The 19131-nt window shown below is 35.6% G+C and overlaps 1 protein-coding gene across 1 annotated transcript in view; it reads left to right on the plus strand.

The window, feature by feature from the left end:
* The first annotated feature begins 1122 nt into the window (after positions 1–1122).
* Positions 1123–19131, plus strand: part of MSH4 (mutS homolog 4) — an 86843-nt gene continuing 68834 nt past the window's right edge. Inside the window, exons 1-6 of the mRNA XM_039219399.1 lie at positions 1123–1348; positions 5923–6105; positions 12018–12178; positions 13530–13640; positions 16589–16704; positions 17561–17734. Of these exons, the coding sequence (XP_039075330.1) occupies positions 1123–1348; positions 5923–6105; positions 12018–12178; positions 13530–13640; positions 16589–16704; positions 17561–17734 (971 nt within the window). The remainder of the gene's footprint in view (positions 1349–5922; positions 6106–12017; positions 12179–13529; positions 13641–16588; positions 16705–17560; positions 17735–19131) is intronic.

Genomic DNA, 19131 nt, shown 5'->3' on the forward strand with positions numbered 1-19131 from the left:
GATTCTTAAAGTTTGAAATTGGATAGAATATAATCTTACTTAAATGGGATAATCGGAAGAGGAATTTTGATGATTCAAGTCATTGATTGCATTTAGGTGAGCTAGGCTGTAAACCTGATTTATTGAGCTAGTAGCAACTATGAATTCAGTAGTTCTTTATAGTTGATACACAATGTTGCATTAGTTTCACATGTACAACAGTGATGTCACAAGTCTGGGCTTGAACTCACAAATTGTGAGATCATGACTTAAGCTGAAGTTAGATGCTTAACTGACTGAACCACCTAGGTGCCCCTGTTCAGTTATGCTTTTAAATGAATATCTTCTAATATATCCAGAGTATTTTCTGAATCCTAGCTTCTCTATGAGGTTGGTACTATTTCCATATTCAAGAAAAATAGCCGTGATAGTCATTTGTTGCAAAGCTAGAGAGTTTGGATTTGTATAGTCTGTTCTTAACTAATTCATACCCACAGCATGAGAAACTGAGAACTATCAGAGAACGATCTTTTCCATTCTTGATGTGGTACTTAGGGCACTGTGCATATAATTCTGTGCTTAATGGGTGAAGGGCTATCTTGTGATAAAAGCCTTGTGGATATTTAAACTGTAGGAGGTTCATAACTTTTTTCTCTGTTTTGCTATAGAAGCAATGTTAGATGGACTGAATACTGAATGTGTTCCCACCATCAGGCGTTGAGTGTCCAGCGGTGGACAGTTTGCAGATTTAGAAAGAAAGAAAGTGTGTTTCGGGGTATGGGGGAAATGTTAAAAAGCACCAAAAGCCTTTAATGAAATAGAGTGCTGTGAGAATACTGGGGCTACCAAATTCGATTGTCATTGATGGGCTCTGAACAATTCGGTTCGGGCTGATCCCTGCAGATGGAGAGCTGTGCCTCACATTAAGCTCAAAGCCAAATCCTGTGGAGGAGAAGGCACTGAACGCCGGCGGGAGTAGGATCCTGGGTGTGGATGGGGGCAGCCAGGACTCACTGCGCCTGCGCGCTCGGTCTGTGCGTCTGCGCACGGTGCTCCGGCCTTTTTCTGCGACACTTTTGTACCTCTGAGCGGTGACGGGGCTGTTCAGAAATCCCAAACTTTTGTCTGGAAAGATTTGTGAGAATGCTGAGACCCAAGGTCTCGTCAACCTCATCTTCTGCCCCTGCGGCTTCCCCCGCATTGGGAAAGGCTAGAATTCAGAGTCCTCGCTATAATTTCGGACTCCAGGAGACGCCTCAGAGCCACCCTTCAGCACAGGCGTCTGCGTCCACCCCTCCGGGCACGTCTGGAGCCGCCGGCGACCAGAGCAGCAGCACCAGTGTCCCCGGCCGCGCCCAGCCAGCCCAAGGCAAGGAGTGGTTGGGTGGATTCAGGGGTCAGCCGGAGGCCTGCGGCTCCTGGAGGTTCAGGGGGCGGGCGTGGGTGGTTACCACAGAGAAATATCAGTTGGGATTTGGTTGGAGGATGAGAATAGGGTGCTCTAGGAATTTGAGTGACTGAAAGGCTGGACTGGTCAAATTGGTTTTATTACAAGTCCACGATGGTAAATGGCTCCGTTCTGAGGAAGAGTGAAATAACACCCGTTGTAAACCGCCTCCGCCCAGAGTGTATGACACATGACAGAATTTGTGCAGGAATTTGGTGACAGGAATGCTAAACCGCTTGGCTAAACCTCTTGGCTCCTAAACTAGGATGGGATGAAAATAGATTAATTTTTAAAAAATGTTTGTTTATTTTTGAGAGACAGAGCAAGCACGAGCAGGGGAGGGGCAGAGAGAGAGGGAGACAGAATCTCAAGCAGGCTCCGTGCTCACCCGTCAGCGCAGAGCCTCATGCGGGGCTCGAACCCACGAACTGCAAGACCATGGCCTGGGCTGAAGTCGGAGGCCTAACCCACTGAGCCACCTAGGCGCCCTGAAGGAATTAAATTTAGCATTAAATATCATCCAGTTGAATAATCTATTTTTATTTTTATTATTTTTTAATTTTATTTATTTCTAGGAGAGAGAGAGAGAGAGAGAGACAGCGTGAGCAGGGGAGGGTCAGAGAGAGAGGGAGTCACAGACTGAAACAGGCTCCAGGCCCTGAGCTGGCAGTCAGCAGAGAGCCCGACGCGGGGCTCGAACCCACGAACCGCGAGATCATGACCTAAGTGAAAGTCGGACGCTTAACTGACTAAGCCACCCAGATGCCCCAGTTATGACTTTTTAAACAGCAATTGTGGAAGCTAGAAGACAATGGAAGATTTCCTGCAGTACTCTGTAGAAAAGTTACTGCTAACCAAAACCATCTATACTTAGTTACCAGTCAACATATAGGAAGATAAAATATTTTCAAACATAGGACATCTCAAAATTTTACNTATATTTATTTTTAAAAATGTATGTCCTTCAATACGAGTTTGACTCCTTTATATTTGGACAAGTCTCCCTTCATGGAAAAAGCATCCCTGTTTTCCACATGCCATTGCAACCCAAAGATAAGGTAACAAGTGCCAAATCCAGTGGTCACTTTTCAGTTTGTGTTCAGTGTTCTTGACTAGTTTTCTCTTGAATTCTAAATTTAGCTTCCCTAATTCTACTCTCCTGTTTTTCTCCTAAGTCCCAGAGAACTGCTTTGCTTACCTTTGTCATTTCCCAAATTATGGTTTGTCCTTAGAGGTTTTTTTCCCTTAGGCCACTTCTTGGATGGGATAACCACCACCACTCATCTCAACAGTGCTGCAGGGTCCTGTTTCAGACTATCTTCTGAAGTTTCTAGTGGGAGACCAGTGGACACCTCAGACTCACTATGTGGTTAATTGAATTCATCTCTCCACAGTTCCTTGACTTGTTTCTTTTATTTATCTCAATCATTGGGTTGTCTAAATTTAAACCCTATAAGACTTCCAACAGTTCCTTCACTTTGTTTTTTCAAGTGTATTTTTTTATGTCTTTATTTTATTTTGAGAGACAGAGCAAGTGGGGGAGGGTCAGAGAGAGAGGGAGACACAGAATCTGAAGCAGGCTCCAGGCTCTGAGCTGTCAGCACAGAGCTTGATGCAGGGCACGGACCCACGGACTGAGATCATGACCTGAGCCGAAGTCAGACGCTTAACCACCTGAGCCACCCGGGTGCCCTGGCTTTGAACATACAAACACTTAACAAGTCCCGTCTTTGTCTTTTAAATAATTCTTTTCCTATCTCTCTCTGTGCCACTACAGGCCCTCATTATTTTACGTCTGAATTATTGCATTAAATTCTGGCTTTGTTGACTGGTTAAATGGTAGTACTGTTTCCTGATAAAATGAGGTTTGTAGGAGAAGCACCATTTAGAGGGAAAATGAGTTCTTTTATGGACATGTCGACTGTGAAAAGCCTCTAGAATATCTATATATTCACACTAAGGCAATTGAATATACGGATCTAGGACTAAGAAGAGAAACTTAGGAGAGATTCAGACTTGAAAGTTATCAGTATATTTGAGGCCACATGAAGATACAGCAAAAGAGAGGTCAAAGGAATTGGAGGACAACAAAGACAAGTAAGTTTCAAGAAGGGACTTCGAGTCGAAAAGTAACCTGAGAACAAAAAACAGCCCTCTCTTGTCTCCAGTTTCTGGTAACCACTCTCTGAGTTCCTTTAAGCCTAGGTAACAGAACACACTTTGTCCTTGTTCTATACACTTCTTTATGATGATATCCTTATACCCTGCCTATACCTTTGCAAATGTTTTCTTTATCAAACTTCTCAAAGTATCCTAGTTGAATGTATCTGATTCCTGCTGGCACCCATATTTAGGTCTTATCCTATGGTGGGTATGGGGCAACACTGCTGAATTGCAAGAAAGGAGATAAATGATGAAATTTCTTTTTTGGACAGATCACTGGTGATGATGTGAAGAATAGGTTAGAGAGGCATAATACTAGAGGCAAAGGGAACAATTAAAAGAAACTTAGAGAGGGCCTGAAGAAGATATGGCCTTAAAATGGGCTAGTAGGAATGGAGATGGAGAGGAATTTTAGTGGTTAAAAAAAACAAAAACGATTTACAATACCTACTCATTGATTTGGTGTTAGGTTTGATGAAAGAAAAATTAAGAATGATTCTGACAAGGTACAAGATGTTTCAGTTGAGCACAACTAGTAATAAAGAATAAAAAAATAAAAAAAAATAAGTTTTGAGGGAAAGATAATGAGTTTATTTTTGGACATTTAAAAATTCTGGAGAGACATCTAAAAGTTTATATCCAAAAGGGACACAGGGCCACACTGATAGAACTTTTTGTGATGACAGAAATATTTTATATCTGTGCTAATATGGTAGCCAATAGCCATATGTGGCTTTTGAGCATTTATAATGTGGCTAATGTGACTAAGGAACATAATTATTAATTTTAGTTAGTTTTGATTTATTTTAAATAGTCACATGTGGTCCGGAGCTACTGTATTGAACAGTGCAGGTATAGACCTAAGAATGGTTTTTGCATTTTTATAGGGTTGAAAAAGTAAAAGAAGAATAATATTTTGCGACATGTGAAAATTATGTTAAATTCAGATTTCAGTGTCTAGAAATAAAGTTTTATTGAAACATAGCCATGCTTATTCATTTACTATTGTCTATGGCTGCTTTCCCAATATGTTGTCTCAGTTGAGTAATTCTGACAGACAGAAAGGCTCACAGAACTTAAAACATTTACTATCTGGATCTTTATTAAAAAGTTTGCCAAACTGTGGTTTATAGTATAAGAGAGAAGTTAGGACTGTATATGAATCTTGAGGATTATAGATAACTAGAAATAGGAATTAATAGAAACCAAGATAATGGATGAGATGCCTAGAGAAGATGTATAATGTTAATTTGTGGGTGAAGATGAAAAAGTGTAGAACCCTGGGAAGCCAGCAGTTAAAAGGAAGAAGAAAAAGGATCCTGGCAAAGGAAACAAAGCAAGTGGTTTAAGGAGAATCAGAGCTGTCATGGAAGTGGAGAGGAATATTTACAAATGGAAGGAGGGAGGCAAACCACAAGAGACTCTTTAAAATATATAGAGAACGAACTGAGGTTGGATGAGTGGGTGGGGGAGAGGGAAAATAGGTGATGAGCATTGAGGAGGGCACTTATTGGGATGAGCACTGGGTGTTGTATGTAAACCATTTGACAATAAATTAATATTTAAAAAATTTAAAAAAAGGAACTGAAGAGAAACAGGAAAAAAGAGCTGCAATATATACTTTTAAGAACTTCTATGTGCCAACACACTAAGCTAGGCTGTTTATGTGCGTTCTTTCTAATTTTATGACAATCCTGTAAAATAGGTAATATATCAGTGGCAGAGTTCCTAAACAGGGAAATAAATCCAGATGAATTTAAAACTCTCGGGGTGCCTCGGTGGCTCACTTGGTTAAGCATCCAACTCTTGATTTCAGCTCAGATTGTGATCTCTGGGTTCATGAGATCGAACCCTGCATCAGGTTCTGTGCTGCTACTGCCAAGCCTGCTTGGGATTCTCTCTCTCTCTATCTCTGTCTCTCTCAAAACAAACAAACAAACAAACAAACAAACATTTAAAAAGTTGTTAAAATTCTTATGCTATTTGCATGGGAGGAGAGAATTTCAATGAAGTTAAATCAATCCAGGGAAAGAAGTCTCATAATTGCTATACAAAGTAAACATCTGGTATATTTGAAGATTAGAAGGTAGTTTTTTATTTTATCAAAAGTAGTCTCAGCTTGTAGAAGCATATTAGCAAGCACTATTCCTTATATTTTAGTGCCAGATTATTTATCAATAATGCCATTAAGTTTGTCATAATTGGTTATATTTTTAAAAGTCCTTATCTAATGAAGTTTTATAGAAAGTGAACATGATATAAATTATAGTGATTAAAACATCATTGTATAATTCTACATCTTTAGAAACTGACATTTCATTTTTCAAATTTAGGTTCATATTTTGGAAACAAAGGATCTAATACAGAAAACACATTTGCATCAAATTTTACTTTTGGCACAAGCTTATCTTCTGCACGAGATAGTAATTATCCTCGTACACTAAAAACTCCATTGTTTGCTGGAAATCCTCAGAGATCAGGTTATAAAAGTTGGACACCACAGATGGGATATTCAGGTAAAATGAATGGAATATTGACCTAGATGACCTTTTGAAACATTTAAGGTTTGTAAATTATAAATTAGGGTGGTTAAATTCATTTGAAGTTATTTGTAACTGATAATGGACCACTGAAAAACATACATTAATTTACTTCTATCCATAATTTGAGGTTAAGTTAACGCTACATAGTTTGTGATATTATTTGTTAGTATATGCAAGTCTGCATTTTTAACTATTCTGACAAAAAGTAAATGAACGAGAAATCTCTCTTTTATACATGATGTGTATTTAAATCTAGAAATTGAATCTTCTAATACTATCCTGTGGGTTTTTTTATACTTAAATTTTAGTATTTACCTAAATCTACTAGATTCTCTTGAGGGGAAGATGGATGAAATAAGTCTTCATGTATAAGCATTCTCTAAGGTACATGCAGTGGAATTGCTTGGATATAGTATTTATGAATACATACATTTACAAGATAATGATAATTTTTTTTAAGTACTTCTACCAGTGTATACTATTACTAGGAGCGTTCTTGTTGATTTATATCCTCTTTGACATTTGATATTGTCAGACTTCTTAACATTTAGAAGTCTAGCAGTTGTAAGATACTATCTAACTGTAATCTGAATTTGCATTTTCCTGGTTATCAATGAGGCTGATTACCTTTTTTTTTTTTTTTTTTTTTTGAGTTTATTTATTTATGTTGAGAGAGAGAGAACACATGTGTGCTGAAGGGGCAGAGAGAGAGAATCCCAAGCAGCCTGGTGGCCTATGCAGGGCTCAAACTCACAAATCTCTAGATCATGATCTGAGCTGAAATCAAGAGTTGAACACTTAACTGACTGAGCCATCCAGGCACCTGAGGCTGGTTACCTTTTGTGTGCTTTTTGACCATCTAGCTTTCATTTTTGTGAAATGCCTATTTATGTGTTTTTCCCATTTTTCTTTAGGTTTATTCTAGATTTGCAGAAATTCTTTATAGATTCTGAATATATATTCAGAATACTTGTTCTTTTTGATGAGTACATTTATTGTGTATATCTTCCCTAGATTTGTGACTTCTTTCCTTCTTTTATTATGATGTTCTTTGATGAACAGTTCTTAATTTTATACATTTTTAAGTAAATATTCTGTCTCCACTTGTAAAGAATATATTTTACAGTTATAAATATGTATAGGTTATATATGTCTATTAGGTCAATTTTTTTTTTTTTAACCTCTGTGCCCAGTGTGGGGCTTGAACTCATGAACCTGTGTTTAAGAGTCACATGTCTACCGACTGAGCCAGCTAGGTGCCCCTGTTAGGTCATTTCTTTAATTGTGTTGTTTAAGTCTGTATCACTAAAGACTTTTTTAGAGGTATATTAAAATCTCCCAGTCTGATTGTAGACTTGTCTGTTTCTCTAGTAGTTCTGTTAATGTTTTGTTTTGCATATTTTGAAGCTATTTCATTATTTTTTAAAATTTCTTTTGAGAGAGAGAGTACATGCACACATGCATAAGAACAGAGGAAGAGCAGAGAGAGAAAGAGAGAAAGAGAAAATCCTAAGCAGTCGGGCAGAGCCAGACATGGGGCTCCAACCCACAAACCATATGATTATGACCTGAGCTGAAATCAAGAGTCAGTCACTTAAGCAACTAAGGGGCACCTGGGTGGCTTAGTCAGTTAAGTGTTACACTTTGACTCAGGTTTCCAAATTGGGCTCAGTGCTGATGGTGTGAGCCTGCTTGGGTTTCTTTCTCTCTCTCTCTCTCTCTCTCTCTCACTCTCACTCTCTCACTCTACCCCTTTCCCGTCATGTGCTCTCTTTCTCTCAAAATAAATAAACTTAAAAAAAAAAAAAAAGAGTTGGATGCTTAACTACCTGGGCTACCCAGGCACCCAGAAGCTATTTTATTTTATTTTTAATTTTTATTTATTTCTGAGAGAAAAAGAGAGACAGCGTGAGCAGGGGAGGGTCAGAGAGAGAGGGAGATACAGCATCTGAAACAGGCTCCAGTCTCCAAGCTAGCTGTCATCTCAGAGCCCGACGTGGGGCTTGAACCCACGAACCGTGTGATCATGATCTGAGCTGAAGTCGGATGCTTAAGCAACTGAGCCACCCAGGCCCCCCCCCCCCAGAAGCTATTTTAGTAGGAGCATAAAAATTTAGCATTGTTGTATCTCAGTATTAAAAGATTCTCTTCATCTATAGATATACTTTTTGCCTTAAAATTTTTATTTTTTCTGCGATTAATTTAGCAATTCTTTTTCTTTTGGTTAGTGTTTATATGGTGTGTGTGTATAAATATATATACACACACCGTGTATATATATATATATTGGTATGTATATGTATATATGCATGTGTATGTGTATATATATATATATGGTGTATATATATTAGTATGTATGTGTATATATAAATATATATGTGTATATGTATATAGGTATGTATATATACACATGTATGTATGTGTGTGTATATATATATATATTTTTTTTTTACATCCAAACTTTTACCCTAAGGCCTTTTACATGGTATTTCCTATGCTTAGAAACTCTTTCTTCCCCTTTTCATATAGTCAACTCTTATTTATTCCTCAAGTCTAAGCTTAAATGTTATTCCTTTCAGAAAGCTTTCTGTGATCCTGTAAGATTAGTTTGACTCTCTCTGCTATGGGCCCTCATTTCACTTTGCATTTTACTAATAATATTGATATTTTAATTGACCTTTTTCCTTTGTAGCACTATGAAGGCAGAGATTATAGCAGTCTGGATCCATCTGAAGATAGAACCATACAGTGATTTAAACAAGGGAGATTTAATATAAAGAATTATAAATTATTATAAAAGAGTCACTATAGGATATAAGAAAACTCATTTAGGTGCCCTAGGGCTGAGAAGAGGCCTAAGAGGTCAAACAGGCCCTTTCCAGGAGCCATCTCCAAGTCTGGGGCATAGTTCTCTTTGGAGAAGGTGATGTTGAACTTGTTAAATATCAGAGGATACAGATTGGCCAGGAAAGAGCTAGTCCACTGTCCCCCTGGGGAGTGGTGCTATATAGGGCATTTAATATTTATCTCTGCTCTTGGCAGATTAGGTACTCACATTGTGGTTGACCAAGTCAGCCTTATTAAGAGGAAGTTCATGATGTTGAGCCCATGGATATCTTTGACACCATGGCTGCTTTGTTCCTAAATCTATTAAAGAAGCACTGGGGTGACGACGGAAAGAGGCTAATTGAAGTTCATAGAGTTAATCATTTTGTCTACCTGATCATTAAGTCTCCTCTATAGTAGATGCCCTTTAGTGGGCATTCACATGAGACACAAATATTTTCAAAGCCTATGCCCATTAAAAGAGGTTCATCTGCATGCATTTTCCCCAGCTTTCCTTGACATTAACCTCCAATCTTGTTTCTTTCAAGTCCCTGACTACCCAGCTAGATCATTACCAACTGATTAAAATGAATCAAAATCTGTACTTCTGGTACAGTACTACCTCGTTCTAGACATGGCAGACAACCAAATGTACTCCTCAGAGTTCTGCTCATATGAAAGATCAAAGTGAACAAAATAGCCAAAGAAAATTGGAATAAAATAGTAATGCATATCAACTGTCTCAGTAAAAGAAGTTTGATAGCAAAAAAGCAATGGAGAAATTATTAAGGAAAAGATTGTCTATACAAAAGCAGAAATCTTTGAGATACCAAATCAAGATTGGTAACAACTATAAATCATTGTAATTGATTTATACAATTTTCAATAACATGAAAAACATTAAAATTTAGTAAAAACTGTATTAAGACATAAATATCTCTAAAGAAAATATAGAGGGGCACTTGGGTGACTCAGTTGGTTAAGCATCCGACTTTGGCTCAGGTCATAATCTCACAGTTCATGGGTTCGAGCTCTATATTGGGCTCTGTGCCGGCAGCTCAGAGCCTGGAGCCTGTTTCAGATTCTTAGTCCCCCTCTCTCTCTATTCTTTCCTTGCTAGTGCTCTGTCTCTCTGTCTCTGTCTCTGTCTGTCTCTCTCAAAAATGAATAAACATTAAAAAAAATTTTAAAAATATTTTAAAAAAAGGAGGAAAGAAACCTCTGAATTAAGAAGAAAGAGAAAGAATTTCTTTTAAAGAATATAGAAAACAAATGGATATATTACGTTATGTTCAATTTTGATAGTAATTTTCAAAAATACAAATTTAAGTATCAGTCCATTAAATTACCTAATACTACTACTACATTTCAGAAGTTAATAATGGTAAATATACAGCAAAATTGGTTTATCTCAAATACTACTGATGGAATTAAAAATTGGGAGAAAAATCAGTACAGGGGCACCTGGCTGACTTGGTCGGTAAGCATGTTGCTCTTGATTTCGGGGTTGTGGGTTTGAGACCCACATTAAGTGCAGAGGTTACTTAAATAAACTTTAAAAATCAGTACAATTCTGAAAGCAATTTGGTAATATATATGAGATCCTTAACAAATGGTGATTTTCCTTTGTTCTAGTAATTGACTTCTAAGGATCCATTTTAAGGAAATAATAAGAGCTTTAGACGCTAGAATGCTAATTATATTATTACTTACAAAAGAGAGATGACAGTGTAAGAATTCTTTTAGAAATTTAAGGGAGATATCTTCCGAGTGTACTGAATTTCCACTGGAAGTTGGTGTTTAATTTCCAATTAATAACAGGAAGGTCATATTTTATTGCAGAACTTAAAATGACTTCATAGATCTAATATAAACTCACTCATAATGTATAAGGTGGCTTTCAGATGAAAGAGAGTTCTGAGATGTTGATACAATAAATTTTTCAATGAACTCTTAAGTTAACTACCGACTAAGACAACATAAATGGGTAATTCTGTAGACATTATAATAGAAGAGTAGAAAAAAAGAATCTAGGTTGGGAAGGGAAAAGAGGGGAGAAAGGGCCTATTAAAAGACTGACAAGGGAATCAAAGATAAATTTGCTTTCTGACAATAAAATTTTAGACATGTTTTTCATCCCTGGATAATGTCCTATTTTTAAATAATTTCATATACTTTATTAAAAAACCCTTTTATGTTATTGCATTTAATGCTTATAACAACTTTGTGAAAAAAAGATTTGCTATTTCTGGCTTACAAATGAAGAAATGGTAGCTTTATTAAGGTTAAACAACTTACCTAAATATTCATTATTTGGAAGGCATAGATTTCAAAATCTATAATACATGTAAAGGTTAGGAGCCAGGCTGCCTGTGTACTAATTCTCACTCTACTAGTTCCACCCATGTGTCTGTTTCTTTATAAGTAAATGGAGTAATTATCTCTATTTGATAGAAATCTGACAATTAAATTAATCCAAATAAAGAATTTAGAACATTCTTGACACGTTAATAATGTATTGTTAACGTGTGTATATTAATTACACATATAATACACGATACATATAATTGGAGTTTATACTTGCATAATATTTTATTTTTTATAAAACGCATTCATATATATACAATCCCATTTGATTCTTTCAGCCAGTTCTTGAGTTGGGCAGGGCAGTTATTATATTATACCTTGTAATTTTTGATTATTTGTTATGAAATACTTTGCTCAAATTCATTTAACTTTTAGGTGATAGAGTAGGATAAATAATCTAGGTTTTCTGACTCCAAATTCAGTGTTCCTTTATAACTCCATTCCAATAAATGCAACATAAGACAATATACAGTTTATTTCTAACCTTGAAGTTTTGGCAAAATACTTTGAGAATTAACATTTTTATGTGTTCCAGATATGAAAAGTTGTTTTTTGATGAGGAAAAAAAAAGTTATTTCCTTGGATATGAATAGCTGTGTTCTACACTTGGTCCTTTGAGATCTTATGAGGAAAGAATGAGAATGTACTACTATTAATGTTTATACATTTTCTTTTTACAAAATTTTTAATAGCTACATCCTCATCTGCAGCATCAGTACATTCCCCATCAGTTATTGTAGCTGTTGTAGAAGGGAGAGGACTTGCCAGAGGTGAAATAGGAATGGCAAGTATTGATTTAAAAAGCCCACAAATTATATTATCTCAGTTTGCAGACAACACAACATATGCGAAGGTAGGTATTAATACTCTTAGAAAATGGTTACCTAGTCAGGACTATGCAGATTTTCAAGTCAGTGCTTTCTTAATTAGTTTATTTTTTTTGTGGAATAAAGGTAATTTACACTGGACCAATGTAGGTTACTCTGAATTAAAATTGTTTAACATCTGATTTTAAATTTTTGAATGTATTTTGTCCTAAAAATAATGTGCTTTGCTGTTGCTTGAATATTTCAAATTACTGTTGGTTTCTAAAATTAATACCTGCAAATTAATAATTCCTGGTCTTCTTCCCAAGACTGTATATTAATAGTGCCATTTTCAAAGGATTGTTTCCACTGTACAGTATTTGAATTTTATTTTCCAGTGTTCAGGGAAACTGCTCTTTTAGGTCAGTCATATTTAACCTCTACTTGCCTTCACATCCTATCACACTTCTCATTAATTTGGGTCACTGGTCTGTTGTCATGGGAATTTCTGTCCCTTAACTAGGTAGAAGTAATCTGCTTCTAATCTCTATATTGTAAAAGTTATTTGACCCAATTACTATTATTAAAGACACATATACTGTTATTTTGGGCATTTTATTCTCCTTTTTTCCTTTCCCTAATTCCTCTTTATGGTTTCTTAATATATAGGTTTCCTTTCCTACGAGTAATTAATTTTTTAATATACCTAACAGCATAAATGATTCTAGTACTGCATGCTGACTTACCTCTGGGTATTTCATATTTTTATGCAATTAAAAAAATGGGGGAAAAAACCTTTTTTAAAAACACGAATGCTTGGCAGATTGATTAAGAATTTCTGTGTCTAGAATAGTTCTAAGAAATGCAACTATATTATGAAAAGAATGAGTTGTAACACAGGTGTTTCTAATTGGTGTTCCTATACTGCTCAACTTCTAAGCTGTACTAGTGTGACCATATTGATTAAATCACCATAGTTGCACTATTGAATGTGTGTATGTTTTTTATGGAGATAGGTAAAATACTGAGTAGAAAAATTTATTTTAAAATATCTTAGGAATACATATTTGATAAGCTCAAATTAATTTTTTAGCTGAGAGCTGTTATAAATTATTGTGATTTAATTTATAGCTGTGATTTAATATTGTGGTTTAATTTATACTTATTAATTTAAAATATAGCCTATGTTTATATTTTATATTTGTAGTTATATAGAATATGTTTAATATATCACTATTAGATATATATTTTAACTGAAATATATAATTAGAATAATTGTAATTTTATGTAACTGTGAATTAATTTTAAATACTTCTCTCTTAGAAAAATATGTCACTTGTTTGGCTTTAGAGAATCACAAGCTTACATTTAAGAAATTATTTATTCAAATGATTTTAGGTGATCACTAAACTCAAAATTTTATCGCCTTTGGAAATAATAATGTCAAATACTGCTTGTGTTGTGGGGAATTCAACTAAGTTGTTTACTCTGATCACAGAAAATTTCAAGGTAAGTGATTTTTATTCTCAACAGTAATACTCAAGATCTTACTTTATTTAAATTCCATTCTATAATGGCATTCTGTAGAACAATAATTTGAGTAACTATGTTTACCCTAAAGTACGAACTAAATACAAGTTCTAAGCTATGGGACTATTAATACATAAAATAAAAATGACAGAGCATCTGCTTATTTGATTTGGCACCCTTGATCTACTTAAACTTTTTGTTTTATGTTTATTTATTTTTGAGAAAGAGAGAGAGAGAAAGGGAGAGCGCAAGCCTGAGTGGGGGAGGGGCAGAGAGAGAAGGAGACAAAATCTGAAGCAGGCTCCAGGTTCTGAGCTGTCAGCACAGAGCCCCACGTGGGACTTGAACCCATGAACTGCGAGGTGATGACTTGAACCCAAGGTGGACAGTCAAATGACTGAGTCACCCAGGTGCCTCTTGATCTACTTTAAAAAAAGGGAAAATATATCAGATAATAAGGAGGTTTCTCAAGAGTACACAGGATGTAGACCCTTAGAGGAAAAAAACAAACAAACAAATGAATTTCCTTAGGTATAACTTTGTGGAAACTGGTTATTTTGCTGCCAGACTAGTTGAAATTGAGGTTCCTGTTCTAGGGAATAGCACTGTCGACAAGTACTTTTCCTTTTAGAGAATTTGATCCATATTACATAATTGTTTCAGCTTCTCTTGGTAGCATGTACTCCTCAGTTAGCCTACTTCTCTAAGCCTTCATCTGTGGGACTGTGACAGGTAAGTGCTCTGAAACTTTATCCAGTGAATGCTCTCCATCTAAGCCAGAACGTTTCTACCATACAGTTTATCACTTTCCTCTATCATATGTTTTGTGGAATGGGGGCTGTAGTTCTCTAAGCAGGTAGCATTGCAGTTGGAATAATGCCTCATGAGTGTAAATTATTTCAGAATATACTATACTTTGTTATGTTTGTAGTCTTATCTTTAACACGTTTGGCATCAAGCTGTGATTTAGAGTGTAGTGAGTTCTTTATTCTTCTTAATATATTCAGCATCTGCAATCAGTTAAGATTTCTTGTTGTGTTCTTAGAGATCCTGTGTAGTCAGCTGTCTTTGACTTATTGCTAGAAATGGCCGCTACTGTAAATCTGTTGTCTCTATTATACAGATTCTTTACCTATTATCTGTTTTATTCATTAGTTCAAACTTCTTTTCATCACCTTTATTTATGTATACTTTTCTAACTTTTGTTATTTTGTTCTGCTTAAGCATTCCAGGTTTTTGGGTTATAAGTAACAGAAATTCAACATACACTAGCTTAAGCAAAAAAAAAAAAAGGAACTTTATTGGCTTATGTAACTGAGAACCCAAATGAATGATTGGATAGATCTTATCCCCTACTCCCATCTCTACCGGCCTTTTTTTTTTTTTTTTTTTTTTAATTGTAGACTGGTTACCTCTGTGAGTTTTAAGATGATTATGCTTAACCCACTGAGCCACCCAGGTGCACAGTTTTAAGGTGATTATGATAGCTCCAGATGTCATCTCAGCCAGCTCAGAGAAAAAATATATTCTTATTTGTAGTGTCCATATATAAATTCTAGAGAAGGACCCCAATGGGTCCTGCTTTATTCATATCCCTACATGTTAGACTAATCACTGTTTCTCAGGGTAGAAGCACTGGGATTAATTCTTGCTCATTTGCTTTCTGTGGGGCACAGAGCACTGTAATTGACAGTCCTACCAAAACCACATGGATGTAAGATAGATGAGCCCTTCAAGGGCGAAAACAACATACATTTACTACATTTGAGATGTAGGATAGTATGGCAGAGTGCTTAAGAATAGAGGAGTCAGACTGCTTGTTTCAGATTTTAACTCTGAGTGATCATGTGCAACTTAAGTTACTTCTTTAAGTTTTTTTTTTTTTCGATCAATGAAATAGGGACAATAAGCTACCTTTTAGAGAATTGGTAATTAGAGAAATGACCTCATTGATAAGGTTACTTTTGGGAAAAATCCTAAAGAAGTGAGAGAGAATCATAGAAGTATTTGGAGTAAAAGTATTAACTTTTTCAATATATTTTTCAATATTATTATCCTCCTCCTCTTCCTCCTCCACATCATTACCATACTTACCATAAAAAAAAAATCTTTCATTAAATGAGAAACAGTAAGAGGTGGAAAGATTTTGTAGGCAGAGAAATCTAGATTCAAGTCTCATCTTTGCCATATATCAAATGTATGATGTTAGAAAAGCTACTTTTTAGAATTTACTTGTAAGACAATGATAGTTAATACAAGACTTATAACACAGGGTATTGTGAAAGATTAACTGAAATAACTTAAAACAATCTTAGTGGGTAACAAATTCCCTACCTCAACATTTTTTTCTGTATTATAGCTCTTTCATAGTCCATTGTTATTATATTGCCTTATATCTTTATTCATAGGTAAAACTTTTGCTCTACAATTTCATGCTTTTTTTCCCTTTTTAAAAAAAGTTCCATTATCTCCTTTTCTTTATTCCAAATAAATGCATCTCCTAGATTTGGTAGCTGGAATTGGTGTTTTCAGTCTCCGCAACTAATGTATTGAAAGGATCTACTCTCTCTCAATTATGATAGAGTATGTAAGACTGAAAGTAAAACCTGGGTGGTAATGCTGTTGTAGAATAAAATTAGTAGAAGGCAGAGATTCTCATGTTTATTTTTTATTATTGGTCCTACCTGATTCAGTTATATGTCATGTGAGTATGGTCTAATAAGAGCTATAGACTACTGTAATTCACTTAGCAAAACAGTCACTTTTTTTGTAAATAAGAAAATGTCTTATTTAACTCTGGAATATAATAAATAATAAAAATTAACTTCATATGATATTTATCCATGTACCTGCATGTGTTTAAGAAAGCAGTTTTAGGCAAGTGCATGGAACTTAAAATTTATTTTGAAATTAAAACTTCTTTTCAGAATGTTAATTTTACTACTATCCAAAGGAAATACTTCAACGAAACAAAAGGACTAGAGTACATTGAACAGCTGTGCATAGCAGAATTTAGCATTGTCCTAATGGAGGTTCAGTCCAAGTAAGTTATAACTTAAGGAAAGTAATAAGTCTCTAGTTTGAGTTCCATGAGAGGCAGCTCTTTTACCTGTTTTGTTCTCTGTTGTATCCTTAAAAAAGTGCCTGGGTTATGATACATACTCAGTAATTACTGAAATAGTAAAATAGTTAACTAAAACTTATACACAAGGCATATCTTGATAATTTAATTTATATAGAATTTTTCCAAATAGGTCATAATCTGTTGCCATTATGGTTGCTGCTCACTTTACTTTGGTATGAAATGCTCAAGTAGCTACAGTGACCTAGAAATGTGAGACACAGAGCTGTGTTTCTGTAACTTCATATATGTACTCCTAAGAGATTTAGATAAGACAAGGAATGATATTTTTAGGAAGGATATTTCTTAGCAAATACTAAATAGATACTTTCTTTAAACAGATTAGACTAGTTGTTTACTCAGTTAATCACAGTGACTGTACTCACCAAGATCATAACATAGTTTTCTATACATTAGAACCTCCTAACTCTACCTTTAAAGCTGTTAGGCATTTTCAACATTATTTGATTTCTTGGAATGGTACATCAAAAATTGACACAAATTCCCATTGAATATTGTCTTCTAACATATGATTTCTTGGAGTCCTTACGGGTCAGACTTCAGAAAATTGTCTTATTTTTATCAACTCTTATGTTTTAGAGGTTATTTAGCTAGTTTTCAAAAGTAATACTTAGTATGTTTTTTTTCCCCTTGAATTTAAGTAATGCTATCCAAGTATTTATAATTCTCTAATATTGAGGTGAAATGTTTTCTTTTATAGCAATAATTTTTATTTATTTTAAAGATTTATAGTGATGTATTATTGGTCACCTTTCAGGTATTATTGTCTTGCAGCTGTTGCAGCTTTATTAAAATATGTTGAATTTATTCAAAATTCAGTTTATGCACCAAAATCGCTGAAGATTTGTTTCCAGGGTAGTGAGCAGACAGCCATGATAGATTCATCATCAGCCCAAAACCTTGAATTGCTAATTAATAATCAAGACTGTAGGTAAGATCATCCAATTTTTTCTTAAAAAATGTATCAGTGTATTTTATAATGTCCTATTTTTCTATGAAAGGTTATATTACATTTTTAATAATTGTTTTAGAATTGATGTAGAAATATTTTTTTCTTAAATAGTTTATTGTCAAGTTGGTTTCCATACAACACCCAGTGCTCATCTCAACAAGTGCCCTCCTCCATGCCCATCATCCCCCTTCCCTTCTTCCCCACCCCCATCTGCCCACAGTTTGTTCTCAGCATTCAGGAGTCTCTCATGATTTGCCTCCCTCCCTCTCCCCCACTATTTTTCCCTTCTTGTGCCCCGTGGTCCTCCGTTAAGTTCCTCCTAATCCTCCTATACGTGCAAACATATGGTATCTGTCCTTCTCTGCCTGACTTATTTCGCTTAGCATAACACCCTCAACATCTATGTTGCTACACATGGCCAGATTTCATTCTTTCTCATTGCCATGTAGTATTCCATTGTATAAATATACCACATATTCTTGATCCATTCATCAGTTGATGGACATGTAGGTTCTTTCCATGTTTTGGCTATTGTTGAGAGTGCTGCTATGAATATTGGGATCCATGTGCCCCTGTGCATCAGTACTCCTGTATCCCTTGGGTAAATTCCTAGCAGTGCTACTGCTGGGTCATAAGGGAGTTCTATTGTTAATTTTTTGAGGAACCTCCATACTGTTTTCCAGAGGAGCTGCACCAGTTTACATTCCCACCAACAGTGTAGGAGGGTGCCCATTTCTCCACATCCTTACCAGCATCAAGAGTCCTTGCCAGCATCTAGAGTTTCCTGATTTGCTCATTTTAGCCACTCTGACTGGCGTGAGGTGGTATATCAGTGTGGTTTTGATTTGTATTTCCCTGATGAGGAGGGACGCTGAGCATCGTTTCATGTGTTTGTTGGCCATCTGGATGTCCTCTTTGGTAGTTGGTCTGAGGGTTGTGGGTTATCGTTAAGCTGGATGTCCTCTTTGGAGAAGTGTGTGTTCATGTCTTCTGCCCATTTCTTCACTGGATTATTTGTTTTTTTGGGTGTGGAATATGATGAGTTCCTTATAGATATTTGATACTAGTCCTTTATCTGATATGTCATTTGCAGCTGTCTTTTCCCATTCCTTTGTGCCTATTAGTTTTATGGATTGTTTTCTTTGCTGTGCAGAAGCTTTTTATCTTGATGAGGTCTCGGTAGTTCATTTTTGCTCTTGAGTCCCTTGGCTTTGGGGATGTGTCAAGGAAGAAATTGCTGCGGTTGAGGTCAAGGAGGTTTTTTCCTGCTTTCTCTTCTAGGGTTTTGATGGTTTCCTGTCTCACATTCAGGTCCTTTATCCATTTTGAGTTTGTTCTTGTGTATGGTGTGAGAAAATGATCTAGTTTCATTCTTC

The sequence above is a fragment of the Hyaena hyaena genome, unplaced genomic scaffold, assembly GCF_003009895.1.
Source record: "Hyaena hyaena isolate Hyena2069 unplaced genomic scaffold, ASM300989v1 scaffold_826, whole genome shotgun sequence".
In the NCBI taxonomy this organism is placed as follows: Eukaryota; Metazoa; Chordata; class Mammalia; order Carnivora; family Hyaenidae; genus Hyaena; species Hyaena hyaena.